The 25,698-nt window shown below is 45.0% G+C and overlaps 1 protein-coding gene across 2 annotated transcripts in view; it reads right to left on the bottom strand.

The window, feature by feature from the left end:
- Positions 1-25,698, bottom strand: part of DNAH9 (dynein axonemal heavy chain 9) — a 209,550-nt gene that overhangs the window by 109,485 nt on the left and 74,367 nt on the right. For both annotated transcript variants that reach the window (XM_069798868.1, XM_069798867.1), the window contains 7 exons: positions 19,105-19,266; positions 18,101-18,297; positions 15,333-15,495; positions 13,034-13,157; positions 10,842-10,984; positions 7,842-8,003; positions 6,632-6,865 (listed from right to left, as the gene is read on the bottom strand). In XM_069798868.1, coding sequence (XP_069654969.1) covers positions 6,632-6,865; positions 7,842-8,003; positions 10,842-10,984; positions 13,034-13,157; positions 15,333-15,495; positions 18,101-18,297; positions 19,105-19,266 — 1,185 coding nt within the window. The remainder of the gene's footprint in view (positions 1-6,631; positions 6,866-7,841; positions 8,004-10,841; positions 10,985-13,033; positions 13,158-15,332; positions 15,496-18,100; positions 18,298-19,104; positions 19,267-25,698) is intronic.

Raw genomic sequence — 25,698 nt, 5'->3', positions numbered from 1 at the left:
TGCCCTGACAAAATCTGCTTTCAGCCAAGCACATGCAATAATGGAAGGGCAAATGACTTGCTGTAACATTGTCAGGATTTAAAAAAAGCAAGAAATTCAGTTAGGGCTTTGCCTGAATGAAATATTTGGAAGCTCAGAAGTGTATGTTACTATGAAGGCTCCTGCCCAGCTGGGCTTGGATTACATGTTAAATTCCAAGTGGAAACGATGCAAGTTGGAGCTGTGATATGTATCCTGAGGCTCTGCTGGACCCTCTGCCAACAGACCACACCACATCTAGGGGACATATGATGACCTCCAGCCTCCCTTACCTACAGCTGGATTTTGGAACATGAAAGGAAACAATTGTGTTTCCCCAGTGAGGCTAAAGCTCAAATGCAGTTGAGCAGGGACAATTTAATAGTGTTTGTGCAGTGGAAAGAGAGAAACAGGAGCTACGCCTAAATAACCAAACTCACTATCGTTAGTGATGTCCTGGGGGAGGCACTGGGAATGTACATTTATGAACTTTACTCTTCCAGTTTCGCCCCCTCAGCGCAGCAAACAAGTTTCCCTTAATGCTATATTTGCATCCACAGCAAAACCAGTCTGTCACATCCATCTCTCCTCCCTTCCCACACATCCTGATGCTCAGACATAAAAACGCCTGATGAGACACCAGTAAGGAGGGAGGCCTACATGCCATCACCTTCAGGAGGCACAGGCTCAGCAGAAATCTTAAATGTGCTCCCATCAATGGCCTGTGGAGCCACCCCTGGCAGAGCAATGTTAGGAATAAAGGCATGAAAAGTTCTCCTCTTTCTATGTCACAGTAACAGAAGATACTCAAACTTCCCCTCTCTCACACCAAAAAGGACCTTCCATCTGAAAAGGATGGCAGCTTGTACACAGAACTATTTTCTGTTTCTTTGAAAAACTCAGATGCTTGTCATATTTCATTCATATTGCCATTTGTCATGGTTTAACCCCAGCCAGCCACTAAGCACCACGCAGCCGCTCACTCACTCCCCCCGCCATCCAGTGGGATGGGGGAGAAAATCAGGAAAAGAAGTAAAACTCCTGGGTTGAGATAAGAATGGTTTAATAGAACAGAAAAGAAGAAACTAATAATGATAATGATAACACTAATAAAATGACAACAGTAGTAATAAAAGGATTGGAATTTACAAATGATGCGCAGGGCAATTGCTCACCACCCGCCGACGGACACCCAGCCAGTCCCCGAGCGGCGAATCCCTGCCCCCCACTTCCCAGTTCCTAAACTAGATGGGACGTCACATGGTATGGAATACACCGTTGGCCAGTTTGGGTCAGGTGCCCTGGCTGGGCATGAGAAGCTGAAAAATCCTTGACCATAGTCTAAACAGTACTGAGCAACAACTGAAAACATCAGTGTTATCAACATTCTTCACATACTGAACTCAAAACATAGCACTGTACCAGCTACTAGGAAGACAGTTAACTCTATCCCAGCTGAAACCAGGACACCATTAAAAATATTGCACATTTTGCAATTGCAAAACCCAGAGATGGCCAAGCCCGACCACCACTAACGTGTATTATCTCAGGGTGTGCAGAAAACCTTCCTACCACAGCTCTCATCTTCTGTCCTGTCACAGCCCAGAACTTCTCCAACAGTCACACACAGTCTCCCTCCTTGCACTGACACCCCCCATATTCCTAATCCACCCTATGAAAACCAGCAGTGTTATAAAACATTCACAACAGGAGCAGGGCCATCCACCACCCTTTGAGCATATTTCCAGGTTGTTCTTCCCTGGTCATTCTTGGGTCAGCTCCACAGCACTCCTGGTCAGGGCTACCAACAATATCCCAGGTAACACCATGATGCAACAACATCACAGGCAAAACACCATGATGCAAAAGGAGGACCGTGCAGAAAATATCATGTCATACAATGCCTGTTCCTTGGAGCTGGTGTTCAGATGGAGCGGATGAAGACTGATGGAGACAAATAAGAGGTGACAACATTCTGGAGACTGAAGCCAGGAAGCCCTACTGATTTGGCCTCATGTATTAGGTTTGCACAGCAAGGCTTTGGTAGCAGGGGGGGATACAGGGGTAGCTTCTGTGAGAAGCTGCCAGAAGATTCCCCTATGTCTGACAGATCCAATGCCAGCTGGCTCCAAGATGGACCCGCCACTGGCCAAGGCCGAGCCCAATAGCGACAGTGGTAGCACCTCTGGGATAACAGATTTAAGAAGGGAAAAAAAGTTGCTGGGGCACAGAAACTGCAGCCGGAGAGAGGAGTGAGAACATGTAAGAGAAACAACCCTGCAGACACCCAGGTCAGTGAAGAAGGAGGGGGAGGAGGTGCTTCAGGTGCCAGAGCAGAGATTCCCCTGCAGCCTGTGGGGAAGACCATGGTGAGGCAGGCTGTCCCCCTGCAGCCCAGGGAGGTCCACGGTGGAGCAGATATCCACCTGCAGCCCGGGGAGGATCCCGCGCCAGAGCAGGTGGATGCCCAAAGGAGGCTGTGACCCCATGGAAAGCCCACGCTGGAGCAGGCTCCTAGCAGGACCTGTGGCCCCCTGGAGAGAGGAGCCCACACTGGAACAGGTTTTCTGGCAGGACTTGTGAACCCGCAGGGGACCCACGCTGGAGCAGTCTGTTCCTGAAGGACTGCAGCCCATGGAAGTGACCCACGTTGAAGAAGTTCGTGAAGGACTGCCTCCTGTGGGAGGGACCCCACACTGGAGCAGGGGAAGAGTGTGAGGAGGAAGGAGCAGCAGAGACAATGTGTGGTGAACTGACCACAACACTCACCACTTGTGGAGAGGAGGTAGAGAAATTGGGAGTGAAGCTGAGCCTGAGAAGAAGGGAGGGGTGGGGGGGAAAGTGTTTTAAGATTTGGGTTTATATCTCATTACACTGCTCTGGTTTGATTGGCAATAAATGAAATTAATTTCCCCGAGTCAAGTCTGTTTTTCCCGTGACAGTAATTGATGAATGTTCTCCCTGTACTTATCTCGACCCACGAGTTCTTTTCCATCTTATTTTCTCCCCACCGCATTCTCCTGAGGAGGAGTGATAGAACGGCTTGGTGGGCACCTGGTGTTCAGCCAAGGTCAACCCACTACACCTCAGTGTAAAGGAAACCAGAACACTCAATGTGAGGGGAAGGTTGAATACCAGAAACCCACCAGTCTGCAAGACAGAGCTCAGGAAGGCACTAAATGGCACAGGGCACACATACATGCAGCAGGGGCACTTGACACGTGGACACAGGCATGAACAACAAGGCCACTAGGGCCACAGGGATTTGCTAAAAAAAGATAAAGAGAAGCAGCTCCACATGGAGGGGCAGGAAGAGACAGTTTTATGTCCAAAACAAGAGCATGGGATTGGAGATTCACACCTCTTCAAAGGTATGAGCTCTCACAGCTAACAGAGGAGTTCAGGGTGCTGCAGTGACCTGTCCTGCTTGGTTCTTGCCAGGACATTGGAGTGGAGCAGCCACAGACATGTGCTTTATAAATTACCATCCAGACACACCACAGAAAACTCATTACCACATTCAGGGGAGGTGAGAAAAACACCACTGACTTTTCCAGTGTCTGCCAAAACTGGTAAAAGCAGAAGATACCTTCTGGGTAACATGTAGCTGGTAAGCAGAAGAAAGCAAGAACTACAAGAGAATAACAGTACAAAGAGAGACTGAGGTGGCATGGAAAAATCACAGCAGACTGTCATCCCCAAGAGAAGAGAGAATGCTATTAACCTCCCTCCCATAGGCAACACCAGGATAATAACCAGATCAAGGTGTGAGCCGACAGATCCAGCACATGCCTTAGCCCACAGAATATCATTACAGGCCACAAAAAGGGCAGTAATTGGTCCCAAACAGTGCTAAGAAATGTGAAAAACCTGTGAGCAGCTTCCTGAGTCCAGAACAATCTGAAAAGCAATTAGTAATGTGAGGTAGAAAGGGAAAGAGCAAAGTAAACGAGAGATTCAAGGGTAATGTACTGTGACTCCAACAGGGAAGGAAGAAGTGCTTGCCTACCACCAGGACAGCATGAGAAGAATTATTAAAGAATAGAAAACCTGGAGGGTAGGCTCCTAGAAGACTCATTTTATCTGATTGTCCCTGCCTTGTTTCAAGAACACAAAATACATCACAAAGGTCGGCGATTAATTGATAGAGCAAGCAAGACTTGAATCTGGAATCCAGTGATGCAATATTAACCAAAGCCATCCTAAAAATTACTCAGCAATGGGCTCTGAACAAAGCGCTGACCTCTTCACAGTGAACATCGCTCTGAAAAACAAATGACTCATCCCACACATCTTCCCAAGTCTGTTATGTCCTAATAACTGGAAGCCGGCTTCTGCTTTTCTGAATACTGACGACAGCCACTGTCTTCAGGGAAACATGGTTAGGCATGTAAGCTAAAGCAAAACACTTCTTTAGAAGAAAAGTAAGTCAATGGTATTAAGATGTTCAAATCTCAAAAGAAAAAAAAAAGAGCAAGTTGGGGGAGAAGAGTAAAAGGAGGGGGAGAAGTTATTTTGAAAGTGGAATGGCTAAGTCAAAAAGTACCCTGCAACCACTTGCACAACAGCCCCCTCATGCTGAGGCCACACTGAACAGTCTATAGAAATACAAAAAACTCATAATTAACTTGTCACAGCATCCAAGCAGCAGGAATCTGGATAATGCTGATGATGGGAGCACTAGTCTTCAGACCTAAGGCATAGCCAGGTAACAAAATCCTCCTCCTTTGCTTTGAAAATAAAAAAAGCCACAGTAAATTGTTTCCATGCACCATGAACACAACCTGGAGATGACACATCTGAGTGACACAGAAGACTTGTCACTGCCTCAGCACCAAGACCAACCATTTCCATGGGTGAATGTAAAGTTCAGACTTTAAAATCCATATTCAAGATTGAACGTTCTGGTATGATTTCCAATACTGCTAAATACCCACTCTGGTTTCAAATCAACAGCAGTTTTGACTATTGCACACATCTGATAATTTAGGTGTTTAATTTTAGGCACCCAGTGCTAATTTTAGATTCAGATTTGACATATTTGTCCTCACTGCTCTGCATCTTAATCAACTTCACAAACAGGCACTTCTCGCCCCAGACTTACTCTAACCAGATACAAACTTTGCGTTCTTTTACACTTCTTGCAATAACAAAACCTACGAGACCCACAGGTGCTGTAGCTTCCCATCTCCTCCCTAGTCCTCCAACACTGCTGAGCACCTATTTTGTGGCTTATCAGAAAGGCCTTGCCAACATAACACCCATATGAAGATATTCCAGAAGAATACAGAAGGGGCCCCATGTTTGACCAACACTACAGGGACTTGTTTCCTCTCAAAAGTTTAGTTTCGTATTAGTTGCTCCCAACAAAAAATAGACCTAATCCATCTTGTCCACCACTGGGACATCATCAAAAAGGAGCAGCACCCCACAGGTCAGCAAAATTATTTGCCTCCATAGGTAAGGTAGATGAAAGATCTGCTTTGCAGTGAGGGCTCTGGTTGGTGTCACTGGTTGTGATGAGTGCTCTCTGCTACTGGCTGTTCAACCTCAGCTACATCCTTACAAAGGAGATGCTAAAACCTGCAAAGGGGACATGAAACATGTCCACTCCCCTCCTGTGTCCTCAAGACCTGTCCTGCACCATGAAGAAAGCAACTGTTTGAAGTGAGATGTAGACTATCAGAGTTGAGAGGCACTAATAAAGCCCATACATCACCCTCCAGTAAGGCACGTATCCTATTGAGTGTGACAGACATGATTTATGCCACCAGCATTACCCAGAGCATATATATGGAAGGGGTTGAACCTGCTAGTCCTTCATTCACATCAAGGCTCTGCATTTCTTTGGAACAGCTTCAGGAGTGGCCCATTTGCCACAGCAGAAGCTTGTTAAGTGAGCATTTGTAAGAGTTAATAGAATATGAAATGGATTGAAAAATGGGAGTTTAGCAACAGATGTAGACAGCAAAGCTCTGAAAGGCAGTTTGTGTCACTGCAGAGATGTTTGTGAAATACTCAGAACAACACCTAGTCATTACCACAGAGGGGTGACAGTGTTGCTCTTTAACAGGGAGATTTTGGGATGGCTAATCCACATTTTGGACATGCATTAGTTTTCCTTAAAAATGGATAGCTTAATGCAAGGAAAAATGAACATCAGCCTTATTTGAAAAGGATACTCTATTTAGTTTGAAAGAGAGGATTCTTGCTGAAGTTATTGTAGATTTCCTGGATGCAACTCCAAAAATCATTGATCTTCCTGTATTTTATAAGCTATTTTTGTCACCACAGCTGAAATTTAACCATTAAAAGAAGATGTACACAGCCAGCTGGATCCCTATCTCATTTTACTTACCGTGATCTTTCACGGTTACCACCCAAACAGCAGAGACTGGACACACATCTCTTCCCTTCTCCTTTCTGGCACAGAACATCACTTCTGCTCTTTCAGGAACCCAGTTCAAGCCAGACTAGAGCCAGGATCTAGCACAAATTTTACACCCTGTACAGTTTCAGCCTGTAAAGTTTTCCTTTGAGCCAGGATGCAAAGATGTCTCTAACAGAGAAAAAAGGAAAACCATGAGCTTTTAACCCCAAAAGGTTTGCTTACCTGTGCAGATGTGCTGTTGAGCTTCTCCAGGCCATTCTCCAGCCGCTCCATTTTTGCTTTTAAATCCTTGCCCTTTTTCAATAGCAAATTCTGATAGAGTTTTATTTGCTCAAGGAATGACTTCGGAGTGGTGTAGTTATACCGTCGCTCATTGCTCAGATACAATCGGGATATCTCGTTGACACTTGTGTGGACATAGGCCATGAATTTGCTTATTGAATCTTTCACTGAATCCTAAAGGTAACATGAGAAGACAAAGAGAAACTATTTTAACCAGAACAACTATATATTACACAGACCTGTGCTGTATATAAAGGAATTTATTAACTTTTTATTCTGCTGCAGCAAAATCCAGGATGTAACATCTAAGTTGATCCCTTTTCATTTGTTATCTCTAAAATAACTTTGCCTGCTTGTGTACTTTATACCACTTTTTATATCTTTTTATCTCATACTTTATCTTATTCCAAGCAATTTTTCTAGCATTCAGCTCTAAAAAATAACAGCCTTTTAAGTATAAATTTGAGCTTTTCTTCTGTACAAATGGGGAAAGTGCACACTCATAAAAAGAAACTTTGTAGACTTTATTCTTCCAAAATCCTGCCCAGAAAAGCTAAATAAACAGAAATAAATCTCTTTTAGTCTAGTAGCAGGTTGTCATCAATGAGAACTTGACATATTTTTGCCCTTGAGAATTACAGACGCTCAGACACGCATACGGAGAGAAAAGCCTATGTTCCCTGCAATAATCATAAGTATTAGGTTATTTTCTGCACCAATTTGTAAGCTGCGTCTCTTACTAGCAAAGCAGTCATTTCACTGGCAATACTATCAGTGTACAAACACACACGAGCGTGGTGCCCATGGCCGTACTTCTGCTAAGATCCATGCCCCTCTCTGAAAAGCCTGGACTGTATTTCAAGCACGGTTCGATTAAGTTTAATGCACTATACCGCTACCAGTAATTCTTCTCCGAACAGTCTCTCAGATGTCCTGGATAAGTGTTGGAGGGCAATAAAGGTGAGCAAACCCTCTCTGCGATACTGTCCTCATTGTGTGAGTCACTGCTTGCACTGAACGGAGGGACGAGGTCACACCTGGCTGCCACCAGCACCGTGCGGCCAGGGGTGGCCATCGCCTGCACCCCGCAGAGGAACTCAAACCCAGGCAAGTTCACACACCCACAGATGCCTGCGGGTGAGGTGCTCACCTCCACGGTCTCTGTTTCTCGCAGAAAACGGAGGCTGACGGACTCGAGGGCCTCCTGTGGCCACTCCTGGAACCAGTCTATGGCCGCACAGCTGACGATGGCGGGGAACCTCCTGCTGCGGACGCGCAGCTTGCTACCGACAGGCGAAAAGCACAATGCAACCTGTAGAGTCCAAGGAAGAAGAAGGTGGGAAGGTATGGCCGTGAGCAGGCACCAGCTCTATCCACACAGCCCAGCCCGGACTCTACCAGCCACTTCCAATGGAAGATCTTACACCACCAGCTAAGGGTACAGCAACCTTTATCCTTGAGTCCTTGCATTTCAGACCAGCAAGCCTGATCTGGAAAAGGCATAATCTAGCAGTAAACATATTTTTTTTCTCTCCAATAAAAACAAGCAATGGTGTTAAGCATTGCTATGGTCAGAAGCAGAAGCCTGGCACACTTTCAAGGCTGCAGCCGGGGTTTAATATAACCACTCTTCCCTGCTCTAGCAGTGACACAAAGCTTCGCCTGGCAGGGAACTGGCATCCAGATTCAAGTGGTGCAACCAGGAATTAAAGTGAATGGACCTAAATTCTCCTGGCAGGACCACAGGACTGCCTGGATTTTCTCCCTGAAAGCCACCATTCAAAAGGTTTGAGGTGGCTCAAGCTCAAAATCTGCTTTTACCAGAATGAGAATTTTTTAAAAATAGAGAAATCAGAAAACAAAGCTGAATGGAAATAAAAGCATTTGTGAATGCGTTTTCCCTGCTCACTACATTTTTGTGGAGCAGGTCCTTCGCCTTTCAGGCTTTTTTCTTAGTCCAACAGCTGCTAAAAGGTTCTGAGTTGCAGCAAATCGTACAGTGTTCGTGGGTCTCTGGGAAATCTCTCTTCACATTACTCTGGGGCCTGGTCAAGGGGCTGTTACTCCCCTGCTCAGCACCCTCCCAGACCTGCAGCATTTCTCCTTCCTTCCCTCATCCACCTGCCTTTCCCTGCAGGCTGGGAGCCTCCTTCCCCGCACAGCCAGCCTGCTCAGCTCCTCTCAGGAAGGTACAAGCTCTCCCTTTTCCAGAAGGAAACACTTCACGCAGGGTGTAAAGTCAGGCCAAGGTGAAGTACCTTTCCTCTTCGCTGCCCCACCACCAGCTTTAACAGCAAAATAAGACCTAAGGACCAAAACCTGCCACCACCATTCATTGCAGCCCTTCTCCTGCAAGTCCACTGCAGATGGATTTACCAGCTCTGCTCATCAGGCGCAAAGGAGGACACGGGCTAGTTCCCACCATGCAATGAAGTAGCAATATCTGAGCAAGGGCTGGTTTGGGAAGCAGCATATCTCACTCAATACATCATCCCTCTCCCACTTGTTAGCCCTGGCTGGTACCCGCACAGCTTTGCAAGCACCATGGGGCAGGGTGCTGTGGGCTCAGACGTCCGTCTCTATAAGGTGTCACCACCTCCACAATGAGCTAAGATCTGTTTTTTAGAAGCTGCAAAAGCCAGCCTGTAACAAAACCACTTTCGCTTCCATTTCCGAAGAGGCAACTGAACTCAGAGCTTCTGCTCCTCTGACATGGCCACTGCATGCTCACACACAGGGGACAGACACATAGAAAACTTTCCTACACCTTCAAGCATGAGACTCGGGCACCTCTATGTTGCTCTCACAGGGTCAGACAAGCTTTGGGAAGCTATCCATGTACAAAAGCCCTCTTCTGCACCTACACTACTCTCTCTCAAGACCCTGAGGCAGAAGGTATGTTGGTGCTCATGCTCCACTGGGCCAAGCCCCACTCCTGTGCTGCTCCCAGAGGTCCCGCATGCCCTGGACCAGCAACAGATTTATCAGCTTTCTGCGCAGCACATGATGCTGTCACAAAACACTGGGGAGAATAAACAGTGCTTCCTGGCTGACCCCATCCATCTGCTCTAACACGCCATTAAGAAGAAGGGCAGACAAGGAAAAGGGATCAGCCTCAAGTAAATCACATTCATGCTGCCCTTCCAGTGTACCTCAATAGCTAACAGGAATATATCTAGGGAGGGACACCAGGCAGAAGACGCCCAAGGTGCTAGAAGAGCTACAAAACAGCATCAGCACTCATCAGAAGCTCCCCTCTACACTGGGAGAGGGAGAGAGAGGAGAACTGGATTCCCTCTCCTTGGGCATGATCTCCTGTGGCACAGTCCCCAGGTTTTATCTCAAAAATCAATTCTCTGGCTGTTCCCCATCCTAAACATGTACCTACCTACATCAAAAAGGGAACAGGCCACCCTACCTCAGTGAACATGTTCCACTGACACAAAGCAGTGAGTAAGAAGGAGGATATGTTTTCATTAAGCAAAGGTCAAGTCTTCACTCATTCCCACCCTACCTCCCTGCTGTGGGACTGCAGCACTGTACAGTCCTGCAGATGGGTAAATACCTTCTGGAAGGATCCAGCTCCCTTGCACTGTACTTTTTCCACGTGTTGGGCATACCTGGGAAGTCCTGAAACTGTATTGGGATCTTAGGACATATTTATAAGGCCTTTCTATGCTGGAATATGGACTGCAGTGGAAGAAAGCCTGTAAGCATGTTGTGTCCCACTCAGTTCCCGGCACTCTGTTTATAAAATAATGTTTTTTTAATTCTTCTGGCTATAGATTATCAACAACATGAAGACTGATCCCCTGTGCAACTTTTCCAAGCACCAAGACTTAGTCCTGATGCACCCCAGTTAAACCCCTGTGCATAGCTTTGAAAATGGAAAGGCTGGTCCTGCTCAGCTCCTGAAAGAAAATTTTCAGCTCCCATAGTGCTTTCTAAAGCCCAAGAAGTGGTGAAAACAGACAGCATTTCCTACACTTTAGTACTACTTGCTGAGAGAATCACAGTTCACATCATGCACAGGCAGAAAAGCCTTTCAGGCTGCAGTCTGACCTCCTACAAGGTAGCCCAAAGCATCTCTACCCTGTGCCCCTGCACCAGGGTCAGTGGTGAGGACCCGAACTCCCCCAGCCTGTCTCACCTTCAGCTGTCGTCGAACGCGCTCTATAAAAAACTTCCAGCAAGTCTCCCTGGAGTCCACCAGCCCCCGGCCTTTGACTTCATTCCTCACACTGTTGATGATGTTTTCAACTTCATCATCAGGGAAGAGATCAGGGATTTCACCTAAAAAAAGAGGGCACGTTTTGGTTTACTGTTCTGGATTTTGTTGCAGCCTTAGAGCGAGGCTGCCTCCCTCTTCAGGGGCTCAGGGAAGCCCCTTCCTCCAGATAAATCATTGCGCCAGGTGCCCACGGGCCCCAGCAGCAGATAAGTGGCACAGAAGGTCATTCTGTTAAAAAAAAAACACACTTGTGAGAGCAAACTTTCTTACAAAAGCACAAGGTAAACAAATACAGAATAGAGTCAAAGTACAGAAAGTCCATTTTTTTCAGATCTACAGTGCTAATTAGATTACCAAAAAAAAAAAAATCAAATACCTAATATACTATACATGCTAATGAAATCATTTTAGTTTTGCAAATGAATTAGTTATGTGTACAATTTCTGCAGGTGTTCAATGTCATTTCCAGCAGTGGTCAAATAACTCCCAGATCACCATAACATTTTAAAAGTTAGATATCTTTTAAAAATGTTTAAAAGTTAATAGTTATGCAACTGATTGCCAAAAATGTACCCAACCAAGTATTTTTTTAGTGGTTCCTTAATTTATCACCTATTCACTTCCTTTCTGGCTTCTGATTTGATTGAAATCATCATTATTGAGTGAGATATTGTCAATATGAGCTCTAATCACTTAGGAAAATACACTAATCAGAAATCTGTTCATTTATAAGAAAAACTAAAATACATATTTCGTTCTAGCTTCTTAGTGATGATAAGAAGTGAAACAAGCAGGAAAAACAAGTATGCAGATAGCAGAGAGCAGCCAGACCCATCAGTCCGCACCCACTAGGCAGCACAAACTCACATCATGGGAAGTCACAGTCTTTGCATGGTCCCTTCCTCAGCCCGGCTGCAATTCTGCGCTGCCTCCCTGGACCCTGAGTGAGGACCTCTCATCTGTTCCCACTTCCCCACATAGCAACCACAGGAAAACATAACGCCTTTCAAAGCCACCGTAAGATGACCTGGACAACCCAAAGCCAGGCTGCTTGGCCTGCCCCTTGCTGCAGGACACTGCAGAGCTTCACCTCGAGTCATGAGATTTTTGTGTTGTCTATGCCACGCGTAAGAGGTGGTGGGAGATACCCACAGCCCTCCACAACAACCCCTGTCCTTACTCCTATCAAAGGCAGGGCTTGTTTGCTGCTGAAACCGTCTGGCCAATTTATAGCCCCATATGTCAACTCACAAACTGTCGCTCCACTGTGCTGTCAACTCTCCACCCCTCACCATCCATGGAGGTCACCTGAACCAGCTGGTATCCTCCCACTCCTGACTCATAAATAAGGCAACAAGTGGCACGCAGTTAGTAGCAGTGATTTACCAGGGAGCCTGGGGAATATGCCCACCCTGGGTTACTTAGTGCAGTCACACTGACACAGCTGCACACTCCTATGTGCACTGTAGCTGCAGCGCAACCGACACAAGGAGTGCTCATCCACACATACTTGTGCCATGTTCTGCAGGGAAGAGAGCATTGGCATGTAGACTGACTATTCTGCAATTGTGTCAGCAATTAACTCAAAAACGTAAATGCATCTGGAAACATAGAGAGGAAAACGACTGGGATGGGATAAGCAGCTAGCTGATACACACAGACATGGTCATCTGGTGGCTTTGCATCATCCACCAACTTGCAGATACTCCACTCAAATATTCTAGCCAGGAGCAACCTTATTTTATTAGGCAACTAGAGTGTGGATGCATGGGATCCACAGGTCCAACTCCTCATCTGTCAATACATTCCTTCGGCTGTATTCTCAGCTGTAATATCACAACAGACACATCACTTAACAACCATATGCAGTATACCATGAAGTATGGAAAAACTGGGTACAGGACATCAGAGAAAGAAAAAATCTACCAGATGATGGAGTGCATCCTCACCAAGGAGACCTTAGCACTGCTTTTACTCTAGAGCTTAACCCACGTATCTTCTAGCTTACTTCATATATTGCCCTTCCGTGTATTCTGGAACTACAGATGGTACCATGAGCAAAACTACATTGAAAAGGTGGAGAAGAGAAATCAAAGCAACAAGAGATGTACCTGACGCTAAGAAGTCATTCACCAGCACCAAGAACTGCTCATCTGCCACTTGCGCATCAGTCATCAAGAACACGGTGCCTATGTTCTTCACACCGGCTTTCAGGTACTGGTTTGCCAGGTCTGCCTGGAGGTTGAAAAGCAAGTGGACTTAGGGGTTGCACCTACATTCTGCATAGCATGGGCTAGGTGCCACACCTGCCAGCAGGATATTTCAGAATCTTCCCATTAACTGAGAACAAAGCAATTGCAATTAATTAGCACGAAACTGCACTTTGGCCACTCTCCGTCTTCATAGCTGAGCCTTCCAGGTTATATGGGAGAGTCTATAACTATCATGATTGTAAGACATTACCAAGTAAGACTTGACATTATGCCCAGGTCTGTATAATACAAAAATGATAAGAAAGCCCTGGCCAGCACCGCTAGACAAAGGGAAATGCCTGTGGCTGAAACATTTAGAGGTCAATGGATGTGGCTGAAGACATCCATGCAATCCGTGGTTGTGGAGACTGCAAGGGGAGTTCAAAAAGTCTTACTCTGCCCCGGGCTGTGGGTACAGTAAGTCACATACACAGGGAGGCTGAAGGACCATAGGGACTGGGAGAGACAGCAGTGACTGGAAATGTTGGTCTTTGGTATCCCCATGCTGTAGATTTCTCTGGTTTCACAAGTATACGTGAATAATTACTTTTTTTTTTTTTTAACTGAGGAGCTGCAACACATTTTTTTTTGTTTGTGAGGAAGGGAGGAGGATGCCTTGTGCAAACATGGACTTTTTCAGTTGTGTATTTCTTCCTTCTCTTCCACAGTCCAAGCAGGGACTCACTCTTCAGTCTCCCACTCAGCGCAGTGATGCTGACAGAGAGCCTGATCACATGGAAAAGCTGTTTTGTTACAAAGGAGACAGTGTCCTCCTAATGAAGGACACCATCTTTTTGAAATCCAATTTGCTCATGAGATGGGAAAAACACTATCGTCCAGCTCAAACTCCATCCTTCCCCTCCTGCCTCTCCAGGCAGGATACAAGACATTGAGGGGACCCTGAAGGAAAGCACTGACCAACGTTTCAGAAACTTAGAAATTCAGCAAACACACATGCTTCTTCCAAAAGAATCATTTGTTACTTTCATCACTGGAAATTTGGATTAGATCAATTGTAACAGCAGGAGGGGCCAATGGGAGACAGGGTAATCTGTCACCATCTTGCTCTTCCATACCTGAGAAAAAAAATTACTCCGTATTTCATAAATTATTTGAAAATGAATACAGAGTGAAGGGAACATCAAATTATCTTCCCCTTCCATAGACAGAGAAGCAAAGAGATGCTTTGAAAACAAGTTTATTAATGCCGTTATCAAACTATATTCCTAGATGGGAGTGCAGGCTTCTTCAATAAATAGGCAGGTAGGAGCTAGAAAATCCTACAAGTGGGCCTGAAAAACACAGAGAAGAGCTGAAAATACCCAACGGATGGTGGGACAGGCTTGCATGACAAGATGAAAACAACTTGTACACCACCACAGGTCACCAGGTGGTGCCACTGATGGGGAAGGAACCCAGGGTTCATCGGCCATCGTGTCTCCCAGGCAGAAGAGAGTGAAGTTAACGTGATTGTGATTTTTACAACATTTTTAATGAGAATCATTTTGCTAGCAGCTAAAATGCTTTTAAACCATTGCAGTGATATTTTAAAATGTTAATTTATAACTCCTAAGCTCACTAGCCTGTGCAGAAATATAAGCACAGGAACATGTTGTCTATAGTGAACCATCCACCATCAACTCAGTCCCTCCCTTATACAAAATGGCAGAGGAAGAACTGGATACGATTTGAGAACTCTCCTCCTACTCTCTCCTGCTCCTTTTCCACCTCCAAATCACTCCACAACAGGCACCTCACAGATGAGCTAATTACCATATCTTGGTTTAATTAGAAATAATAATAAAATAGAAATTTTCTGGTCCTTTATGGTTTCTTGAACAAGCATGAAGTGGATGTTCACACTGCTGTGTTCATTAGCTCAGCCCAACATTGACACTAAGCCTTGGGTTGGAACGCTCTCAGGCCTGGCCAGCTCAGAGGACTGGCAGAAGACATCAGGTCTGCCTGCACTCCTGTGCAGACATGCTTCAGCAAGGTCTTTCGAGAAGCATTGCTCCTCCCTGCAGTCCCATATCGTGTCTGGAGCTTTTTAGTATCTTCACAACAGTGTCACTCCATTTGCAACAAGACAAAGTTTTCAGGGCCACTTCTGCTTTTTAGTTCCTTCCCCTCCACCTCAGCTTTAAAAGTCACCTACCTTCAGGTCAGGGATCCCATACCCTTTCCTCAAAGTGATCTGGAAAACCTCCAGAGAGCTAATGAAGGCTGCCAGTCTGGTCAGGCTCTGCTTGCCGCTTCCGCCCACGCCAACCAGGAGAGCGTTTCCTCTGGGGGACTCCAGGATACGGTTGATGCGGCAACTAAATTGAAGCATACAAAATCTCTCATTAATAAGAGTATTTTTCTTTTTCTCTGCCTGGTGCTTTTCAATACATATTTTATTCGCTAAGTAATTGTATTCTGAATGGGATGAAAAATGTCAATCTAAGAGACATGTCAGCAATCAATCCCCATCTCTGCTGAGACCTATACAAAGGACGTAGCTGATGGAAAAAATAGTTTGGTGGCAATTCAGACTGTGTCCAGTTTCTTTTCCACCTGCCAAGTCTTGCTGGACCCAACTATTTTAAGGTGAAGGCCTAGACATCTTTGCAGAGAGGACAAGGGAAAAAGCACATTACATCAACATGCAAAAACTGAGAACAAAATTCAAGGCCCTGATACACCTCGCCAGTAAAGGTTTCTCTTCACAAAGCATTTGGAGTTCATGTTCACGTGAAGAGTCCTGCTATGCATTAAAGCATATTCATGTATGTCTAGAACAGCATAAAACCCCTCTGGAAAACACAGTCCCTGTTTCTTATTTATCCAAACCACCACTACTTAAGAGTGAGATTTTCTCACTCTTAAAATGAACTTGCTATTGTTTTCCAGGTCTGTTCACTTGTCCTGTCTGAGAGTTGCATGGTTATCTCTGTCTGCCTCCAATTTATTCTCTTTAAGCAGTTGCTGACATCCCCATGTGTTAAAATCCCAAATGAGGGAGATTTAGAGGATCCTACCTGTGAAAACCTCACTGCTCTGTCTTAAATGCAAGCACCATTCCCCTCTTCACAGCATTGCCTTTATTCAGCTCCCCTAACTGAGTATTTTCCTAGACTAATCTAATTAATTTTTCAAATAAGACTGCGAGAAATACTGTACTGCTTTATTACAACTCAAGTACTTTATGATCTATGCACAGACTACCACTGATTGTGAAATTATACCCAGAAAAGCAATCCAGTTTGTGTGGAGAGCTTTAGTGTTCCCGCTTTCAATTCTCTAGGCTAGCTCTCCCCAAAGATGACAGTGTGGTCTCTGCCCTTGATGTGCTCTCCAGAGCTGCATGCTTTGTGAATGTGCACAATGAGCCCTGGATTAGGAGATGACTGACAGGTATCTCCCACTTCCTTACATAAATTAAGTCCTTTATTTTTCTTTTTTTTTTCCTTTTTTTTTCTTTTATTCTTTTTTTTTCTTTTTTTTCTTTTTTTTCTAACTGAAAATTTTCAGCAAATTCAAGCTGACATTCATAACCTGTTTGAGATGGAATAAGTTGTGTATTTCAGCAAAATGCAATTTCTAAATGCAATGAATGAAATTCACCCAGCTCCAGTGAAAATCATGCTGAATACTCAAACTTTGCCTTCCTCATTATTCACAATATTAACTGGAGGGATAGTGCCACGCTTTGTTGCAAGTCCCAATTTATGTAAAGTGCAAATGGAACACAAGATTAATATTACTGTCACCTTTCTGCAAGCAATGCAAGCAGAAACATCTATGGACATCAGGTTGCACATGACTCATTAATACAAAGAAATAAATGCCCATACTATAAGGGAAAATGTGCCCCAGCATAGCTGGCACACTACACTGCAAAAGTAACAGGTTGTTGAGCCCTCAGAACAGAAATGGTTAAACAGCTAGTTAAAAGAAGTAGCACGTTATATGTATTTTTTAATTTACGTGAGAGAACTGCTTAGGCTGCCAGGTCCAGCAAGAACTGAAATCACCCGCACTGGTGTGCAGCAGGACAGCGGCTTCCTTCTAGATTAGAGTCACAAAGCTGCACCTCTTGATACAATGTTTTCACACAAAATGAGTTAAAACTATGATTTACAGGGCAGCTCCATCTTCTGAAGTGATCTAAGGCCAGATCTGCATTTCAGCATGCAGAAATCAGTCTGTCTCTGCTGGGGTTCCCAACAAGCGTTTAAATCATATTTGAAAGCTGGAGGTATGCCTCACTATCTATACCACAGACATGTAAATAGCTTTGTAATTATTGACTGGAGGCTTGCTATTTTCATATAGTCCCACATGTCCAGTTTCCAAAGGGAATCCATCTGGACCTCCAGGCATCTAAATGCAAGCAGGATTTTGAAAGGATCAAAGCAGTTTAAATGCCTCAATCCATTTAAACCAGTAGCCTGAATGCACATAATCTCACTTTATATATATTTGAAAATCCCACTAAGAACCTGTGTAAACATGGGGCTAAACCAGTTGTGAAAGCATTTAGGGAAATCCCAGTATAGCTAGTTCTGCAGCTGACTGTCAAGTGAAGACAATAAAGCACTTGAACATTGTCATGTACAATAAATGTTCATGCCATATGCAGAGCATCAAGGGCCAATGATATCATAACAGCAACCAGACTTTAAAATAACCACCAGCATGCAGTCCCTCCATCTGACAGCCCCAGGCATCCTCATGGTTTCAAAAGTGCCCTCCAAACCCCAGCTACAGAAGCAGCACAGTGTTTGTACTGGACATGCCACACGGGCAGATGAAGCTTCTGCACACCTCCAGCTCCATCAGCTATAATTATGGATACCTACATCCTCCAGGAAACTTCATGGAAGCAATCTGCATAGATAAATGTTATGATGAGACCATAAAGCCAGAAAATCCCCTTACACATGGCACATGGCATCCTCAAATAGTACCAGGCTCATGGCAGCATTGACTTCATTGTAGTTATCCAAGGCTTCCACAAGAATCTGGTTCAACTCCTCCCAGGTTGGAACTGACCTGTAGCTGGGTTCACCGATGCCTTTAGCAAAATGGCAATAAACATTCATTTGCTTGGTCTGCTCTAAAGTTTCCTCAATGTCCTGTCAAAGAAAAAAAAAAAGTATATAACAAGTATAGGAAAAAACATGGCAGCTCTATGCCATCTTCCCAAGTAAAGTATGGTGTTCCAGCAAATGCCTTTTTATGCCCCTATAGTTGCACCTGCCCATTGGAAAAGAGAGAAGAGGGACAAGAGGGAAAGAGGGGGAAAGGAAAAATCCCCAGTACTGACTTCTTTTGCTCTGACAACTTTTTGCAAATCACAAAAACTCAACTCATTACCGTAAGAGAACGTGGCCACAAGAAAAGCCCTGCAGCAACAGCCATAGCATTAGGCTGTTGCATGGACAATGATAACACCTGGAGTAAAAAGTTCTGTCTGCACTACTTATCACTTCAGTGATACTTGTGTGATTCATATGGCAGCACTTCTGGGTGATGCCAGGCCTGAAGGAAAGCCATTCTAGAGCTTTCATTTGAAAGGTATTTTGGAAAAAGGGAAAGCACTAGGGATTTGTGCCTGCATTTCACTTTGCTCCCTCAAGACCAGGGATCTGACCCTTCTCCTGCTTTTGCCACATGAGACTCAAAGCACTTAAATAAAGGAATTTAATTATTCACAGAGCCCAAATCTCCTCTCCCCAATGCCCTTATGGAGTGCATCATTTACTCATATCACAACACTGGCAGCCCAGGATGTGGATGACAGAAATTTTGCTCCTGCAAGAGCATTGCCCTCCAGGCAAGTGAGAGATGGCCAGACCTTGGGTCAAAGTTTGCTTTCCCAAGGAACTTTTTTTCCTGTAAGCATGTATGTTATTATCACAGTTACAAACTTCAATACTTACATCATAGAATTTCTTCACCATCTCCAGCTGGATTTTATCAAAGGTACCATAATCCTTTTCTTCAACCATCTTATCTCGGTACACCCGGTTTGACTCATGCAGGTAGAGTTTCACTAGGTCTTGGGGTTGCTTCAGACATTCAGGGGTAGAGAACAGAAGGCCCTGTGGAGAGCAGAGACAGGAAGTAAACCCCATCTTGACCCTAAGGGACTAACCTCACCCTCAGCATCCAGGCTATCATGCTAGAATAGGGCTGAATCACTCTAAATGCAGAGTTATTATAGCAACCTGCAACTGAACTTCTGAATAAGCCCCTACTCAACAGCCCCTGGAGGACATGCCCTTTGTTACTCCCAATCTCCCAAAGCAGTTTATATTCATTATAGTCATTTTAACACCCCAAACAGCATCCCCAATGCAGCCTGGCTCGGCTGGTGGTCCTGATCTCAGCAGCAAAGTGCGTGCAGAGTCAGGCACCAGCCCAGACGTGCGGCTTTTTGCATCCCAACACCACGCCATGGGTGCTTTGTTAAGAAGAAAAAATAGTTTGGAAATTTTAGTGGTGATGATTTTTTTTTTAATCAATTAATTTTAATTAGGTGCATTCTGCCTGCAGGAAATATTAGTTGCTGTCTGCTTATCACAGTATGTTTACCATGAACTCTATTAAAATGCATAAAAGAATTATATTTCAAAGAGGTGTCGCCTATAACTAAGCCTATTAACAGCACACAGGGTTTTCAATGGCATGAATTAAATAGACAGATTTTATTCCTAACATCTAATTATTTATACATAAAATATAAAATGTTTTAAAAGCAATGTAAAGCAGTCCCTCTCAGCTCACAGGCCCATGGCTCAAATAATTTAGGTTTCACATTTGTCACTACAGGTGCCAAATTGTTATTTTATTTATTTCAGAAAAAAAAATAGTGAGAAGATCTGACAACTCGAAGAGAGAAAAGTGAAACCCATCAGGTCCTAAACTAATTTAAAAAAAAAAAAATTTAAAAAAAATGACTCAGTCACTCTAAAGACACCCCGAGCCACAAAAATTGTTGTGTTCTTGATGCAAGCACATGTAAGGCTACCTCAGAGGGAAGAAAATCCACCCTTCACAAATCTGCAATCAGTTTATTAACCTGACACCTGAACATCTCTCCTTTTCTCACTTTGCAAACCTGACTCTCCTCACTCCTCTCAGCAGAGCTACCAGGCTCTTCCATGAACACAACCAGCTGCATCCCCAAAGAGCAATGGGGTTACTCCGTGTGTGAGGTTGAGCTTCCAGGGGATGCCGTAGCATCTACAGCTGGAAAGCACAAAGGATGCGTGGTTGTGGGTCACTGCATCTGCGATGGATGTGGTGCCAACATCAAAAAAAAAAAAAAAAAAAAAGAAAATGGATAATCCCTTGCCCTTTGCCACACCAATGCAAGTTTTATCCATCTGGCTGTTGAGTCCTCAGGTTGTACTTCAGCCAAATCTTTCAGCTTCTCCTCCTCACCAAGAAGGCCAGAAGCTGGTTAAGAAACCTTCCCTGCCACACTGAGGCTTCTCTGGACAATGATATCAAATATCATTACATTGGCGATAAAATAGCAAAACGCCAGAAATGACCTTTGCTGAGAGGAGCAGCTGTGCCCATCGGGGTGCAAGGGGATCGCCACTAGGCTACGGGGAACCACCACCCTCTGGCTGAGACTCATCAGATCAGGATTTATTACCGACTAATTCTGAGTGACAGGCTCCTCAGCAGCTTCATAATCACCCCAGGAGATGATGCATATTTGGCACAGAAACAAGGAATATGCTAATCATCCCAGCAAGACTTGTTGCCGTCACGCATCAACATGCTAGCGGAGACAGGCTGTCATGGCTCTGACAAGGCAGGACTTGACCTCAGCCAGTTGCTTGGATTTTTCCCATGATCTCCGTGAAAAGGAGGAGAGTAAAGAGCACCCATGACCCTGTCAGCCTCTCAGGATGTGTGTCTCCCCCCAGCAGGACCTCATGTGCTCTGCACCCACTACAGCTGTGCTGAGGGAAGTCCAGGAGATATTTCTGCCACCCATCAGAGCTCTGCAAACAGTGACAAATATACATCAGCACATCTGGGCAATTAGTAGCCCTGGCCCAGGGCAGGACAATTCCCACTGTGTCTCCATTAATGAGTCCAAGCCCACAGCATTACCTCGAATGCTGCATTATCACTATCCTCTGACAAGGAATGGTCTCCAAAAACCATCCAGCACAGCCACACACTCCAGGCAGCTCTCTTCAGTTGTATCCCCCTCCACAACCATCAGTTCTCCGCAAAAGCTCAGAAGCCTTCCATGAAAGACCAGCTTCCATGCAATATCATTTTCTTCATCTATAAGTTCAGGTGCTCTAGATTTAATTTGAAGCCACCCACAAATAAAAGGATTGCTTATTTTTCTATAGTAAGATGCATAGCTCTGGTACTGCCCACAGTATGTTCAAGTCCTACATCACACAGCTAAATTATTTTTGGTAATAGAGTAGCTCTTCAAAGAAGATATTCAAAGTCATATGGTCAGATGGTCCAGTGGAGAGAGACATTTAACTTTTTCTTTCTCTTTGCACCCTACCATGCTCTTAGGGGCATACGTGGAAGAAAGGTATATACTTCATCTCTACATGGAAATATGTTGCACATAGATAGCCAAAATAGAAACAGAAGAGGCCTCTGCACATACAGGACAACCATAGAAAGTCAAAGACTTCGCATACTGCTACCTAGAACACAATGAAAACTAAATATAGAGAGAAGCTGAATGTTTGGGTTTAAAAAAAAAGAAGCACCACCAGAAATGTTCGAGCCATTCTGGTAAAACCTGCAAAACTATAAGACAGGTCCAGAAATCAAGGTCTGAAGCAACATAATGTGAATCCTGGACACCAGGCTTGTTAAGTTGATAATTATTTCCACTGCTTAAGTTTTGCATCCTGCAAGGCTCCCTGCCAGCAGGCTGGCTTCCTGCTAGTGCTGCTGTGGGTATCCCAGTGAGGGGACGGGAGGGAAGCATCACGATGTACAGCACAGCTTCCCCTGCACGGGGAGGGAAAGTGCAGGGCTGAATGTGAAGAGTTAGCAAGCTCCCACGGATGGGGTGATCAGGTGACAGAACAGAAAGTCTCCCAGGCATAAAAAGGTAGGAAAAATAAATTACTTTTTCTCTTTCTTTGCAGTCTAAAGAACATTTAAAATAATAATAACTTGTGCAGCGTAGTGACCCCTTTCTAGCTGTCCTGCACTGTTGGACTCAGCACCCTGCTCTCCTCCTCCCTGCTGTTACTCTTGGGGCTCCTGGAGCAGCCTCAGCACTTTGGGGACAGCAGTGACATGAAAATGGTGACAAACACAGCATTACTATCAATAGCATGTGGGCCATGAACCCAAAGTCCTATTTAAAAGTATTATACCAATTTTAAAATATGCTTATCAGGGAGGATTGACAAGGGGCTGCAGCCACCCCACTGGCACCACATAGTGTTGTGGCTGCTGCGTGTGATGGAGCAGCCCATACCCAGCCGCTGGCTTCTGGATCTCTGTTAGGAAGAGAAAGAGCAGAGATGGTAAGACAGAAGGAGGGGGAAGTTCTGAAACCAGACTGGTTCAGGTAACCAGATCCCAACCAAGCCCAGGGCTAAGTGATGCCAAACAACCGCGTCAGACCAAGGAACAAAACGAAGGTGCTGCTGACCCTGCACCAGTCTCGCAGCCGCTGCTGTCCCCCCCTTCCAGCCACACACCAGCCGGCAACACACAAGGTGCATTTCGGCGTTTGCAAGCCTGAAGTTTGCAGGGCTCTTTGGCAAGTTCAGCCATGGGTATATATGAAAATTCCTCCCCGTGCAAAGGAGCGTGAAGTCTGCCGGCTGCTAAAGCCCATGTGGAGGCGAAGCGAAGCTGGAGCAAGGCATGCCAGAGCCACTGCTATCATCTTGCTGTCAGGAAGAGATAGAGGCCGTTCTTCCTCAACTGCCGCAGATCTTAATGTGACATGCTGCTTGAAAATCTTGTTGGAAATGGGAATAAAAAGCAAAATACAACCCTGCTGAGTCTATGATTATTATTTTACAGAGATGACAGATATAATTTAGAGCATAATACCATGGTAACCCTTTCAGATGGAAAGAAAGACAGCAACAAGGCTTTCTCTGGTGTGAGCCAGCAGGGAATATATTTTTAAAAAGCATAATCCACAACTCTGTCACTGCAGAGACCTGTCTTCTTTAATCAAGAGTAAATTGCCTGGAGCTTACCAATCAATTTAACTCTGCAGTGCATGGTGGGACCCAGAGGCATGAAAAGGTGCCGTAGAAATGCAAGGCAAAGTAGTGTCGGACTTTAACCACAGATGGGACCCGCTACAGAGAGAAAGTAACTGATAACACCTTCTGATATGCCCAAAGGATTATAAAGAACTGACGGGTCACCTTGCCTCTGCAACAGTAACATCAGTAACAGTAAGTAATATAGTCCAAGGACAAGGAGCCAGGGCTGCCATTCCTGCAGATCTTGCCTAATCCTACTCCAGCCCCTTCTTGCCCATCATCCTGGACTGTGGTTTCCAGTTTCCCAAACGTTTCCAGTGAGATGTGACAGCAAATTTAAGCTGGTTTTATTACAGCCAGATTTTACAGTACTTGCTGAGCCTTCTGTAGCCATTCAAAACCAGTCCATGAGCCTGGGGGGTTGAAGATGATCACAGATTTTTGAGGCTCCTTGTTATTCTTTTTCAAAATCAGGAAGGAGCGTCCCTCAATTCAGACCCTAGTGGGTTTCCAGGCCAGCAGTGACCTGTGTTTGTGTGTTCATCAGAGAAACCATTCCTGGTGCTTGCTTCCTTCTCTCTTTGGTTCCCCTTCTTCACCCACAGCCCTTCTGCCAGTCCCTACCTCCCTGGAGACTCACGTTCCCCTTTGTGGAGCCAGCCCTCCCACAGTAGGCATATACATATTACCCTGGTGCCACACAAGAGAGACCGGCTTATTTCTAGGTGAGGACCTGAACCAAACTGTTGCCCTATGGCCCTTGGCCAGCTGATGCCAGAAGCAGTGGCACCACTGAGTACAACGCTGAGGCATTTAGTGTTGTCCTGATAAAGGTGAAGTCCAGAGACAAAAACCAAGTGAGAAAGTGGATAAAATCATTGATGTGGGGGAATACATGGAATTTCCCACAACCTTCCCAAGTCAACACAACTAGGTGGTTCATCTCAGGGGACCCCTACTCTACAGCCAAGAGAGCCTCAAAAGCAACACAGCTCAAGCAGTTCAGACAAGACAGCCACAGGGAGCAGGCAGATTCAACAGGGGAAGACACCTGTATCCTTGTACAGCCACTGGAGCCCAGGTGGGATGTCCTGACATGTTTCAAAAAGCACTACATACCCACACTTGGGAAACAGAGTGAAACCACACCTGTCTCCCTGGCAGGGGGAGCTGGACAGTATTCTGGCCTCCCCAGCCTTGGATGAACCTAGATATCCTCACACACCTGAATCTGAGCATCTTAAATCGGAGCCAAATCCCACCTGAGACCTGCAAAGTGCCCGTGTCTGACAATAGGACAGTCACCTCAGACTCCTTTCACCTCCAGTGAATGAGGTGCTTCAGAAGCACAGTCCTTCAGAGCTCTTCTCCATGTTTCTGTGAGGATGAGCTGAACTGGAACTACATACAGAAACGCCCATTATTCTCTGTTGAGGGAGAGGACACGACTAGCCAGGCAAAAAGGAATCCCACTGAAGATGCTCAGATCTCCAGAGATGATCATTCCAATTAGTCAGGACAAACATGAACAGTGCTTGACAAAGTCAATCCGCTGTTGCCTGTCGAGCCTTCTACCCCAGGTGTATAGCTTGCTCTTTTTCCCTTTGGTTTCACCAATACTTTTATTTGTCTAGACAAATCCCTCTGGCATTTTGCCGTCATTTGGAGTGAACACCTTCTGGAGTCACCTTCAGCTGAACCCTCGCACCAAGCAACACAGACATCAGCCTGATCAGCTCAGGCCAGGCAGCAAGAGGTATTTGGTGCAGAAGGAAAAACGTGAAAGCAGTAAGTACCTGTATCTGTCCGCTGAAAGCAATTGCTGCTGACTTGTTTTGGGGCAGGCTTCCTTGTTCTGTGCAAGGAACTCACATGCATACCAAGTCCAAAATAATTCATTGTTTATTAGCTGCAGCAATTGAGATACAGGTTCTTGGAGTGTTTCGTAATGAGACAATTAACACAGGGATCCTTGTCATAAGAGCTGTCAGGCAGTTTTGACAAGGGGAATCAAGCTGGATTTGTAAGGCCCTACTTAAATGTTTAGGTACAGTATTAATATCTAATATAGTATGATAATGACAGAGCCATTGGACAGATTGCAAATGGAGCCATTGTTAATGACCTGTGCAGAGCCAGCAGTATCACAGTACAGTGGCAGCAAGTCCAAGGGCTGACTCCTCCACAGCTGCAATTTGCATATGGTTTGTGCCTTTAATAGTTAGCATTGGCTGCTTGTATAATTACAGAATAGCTGATAAAACAGCAATCCCCAAATGCCTTTTATATATG

This window comes from Haliaeetus albicilla, chromosome 12 (assembly GCF_947461875.1).
Source record: "Haliaeetus albicilla chromosome 12, bHalAlb1.1, whole genome shotgun sequence".
Lineage (NCBI taxonomy): Eukaryota > Metazoa > Chordata > Aves > Accipitriformes > Accipitridae > Haliaeetus > Haliaeetus albicilla.
Note: the sequence above shows the minus strand (reverse complement) of the source record. Positions and strands in the feature narration are given on the sequence as shown.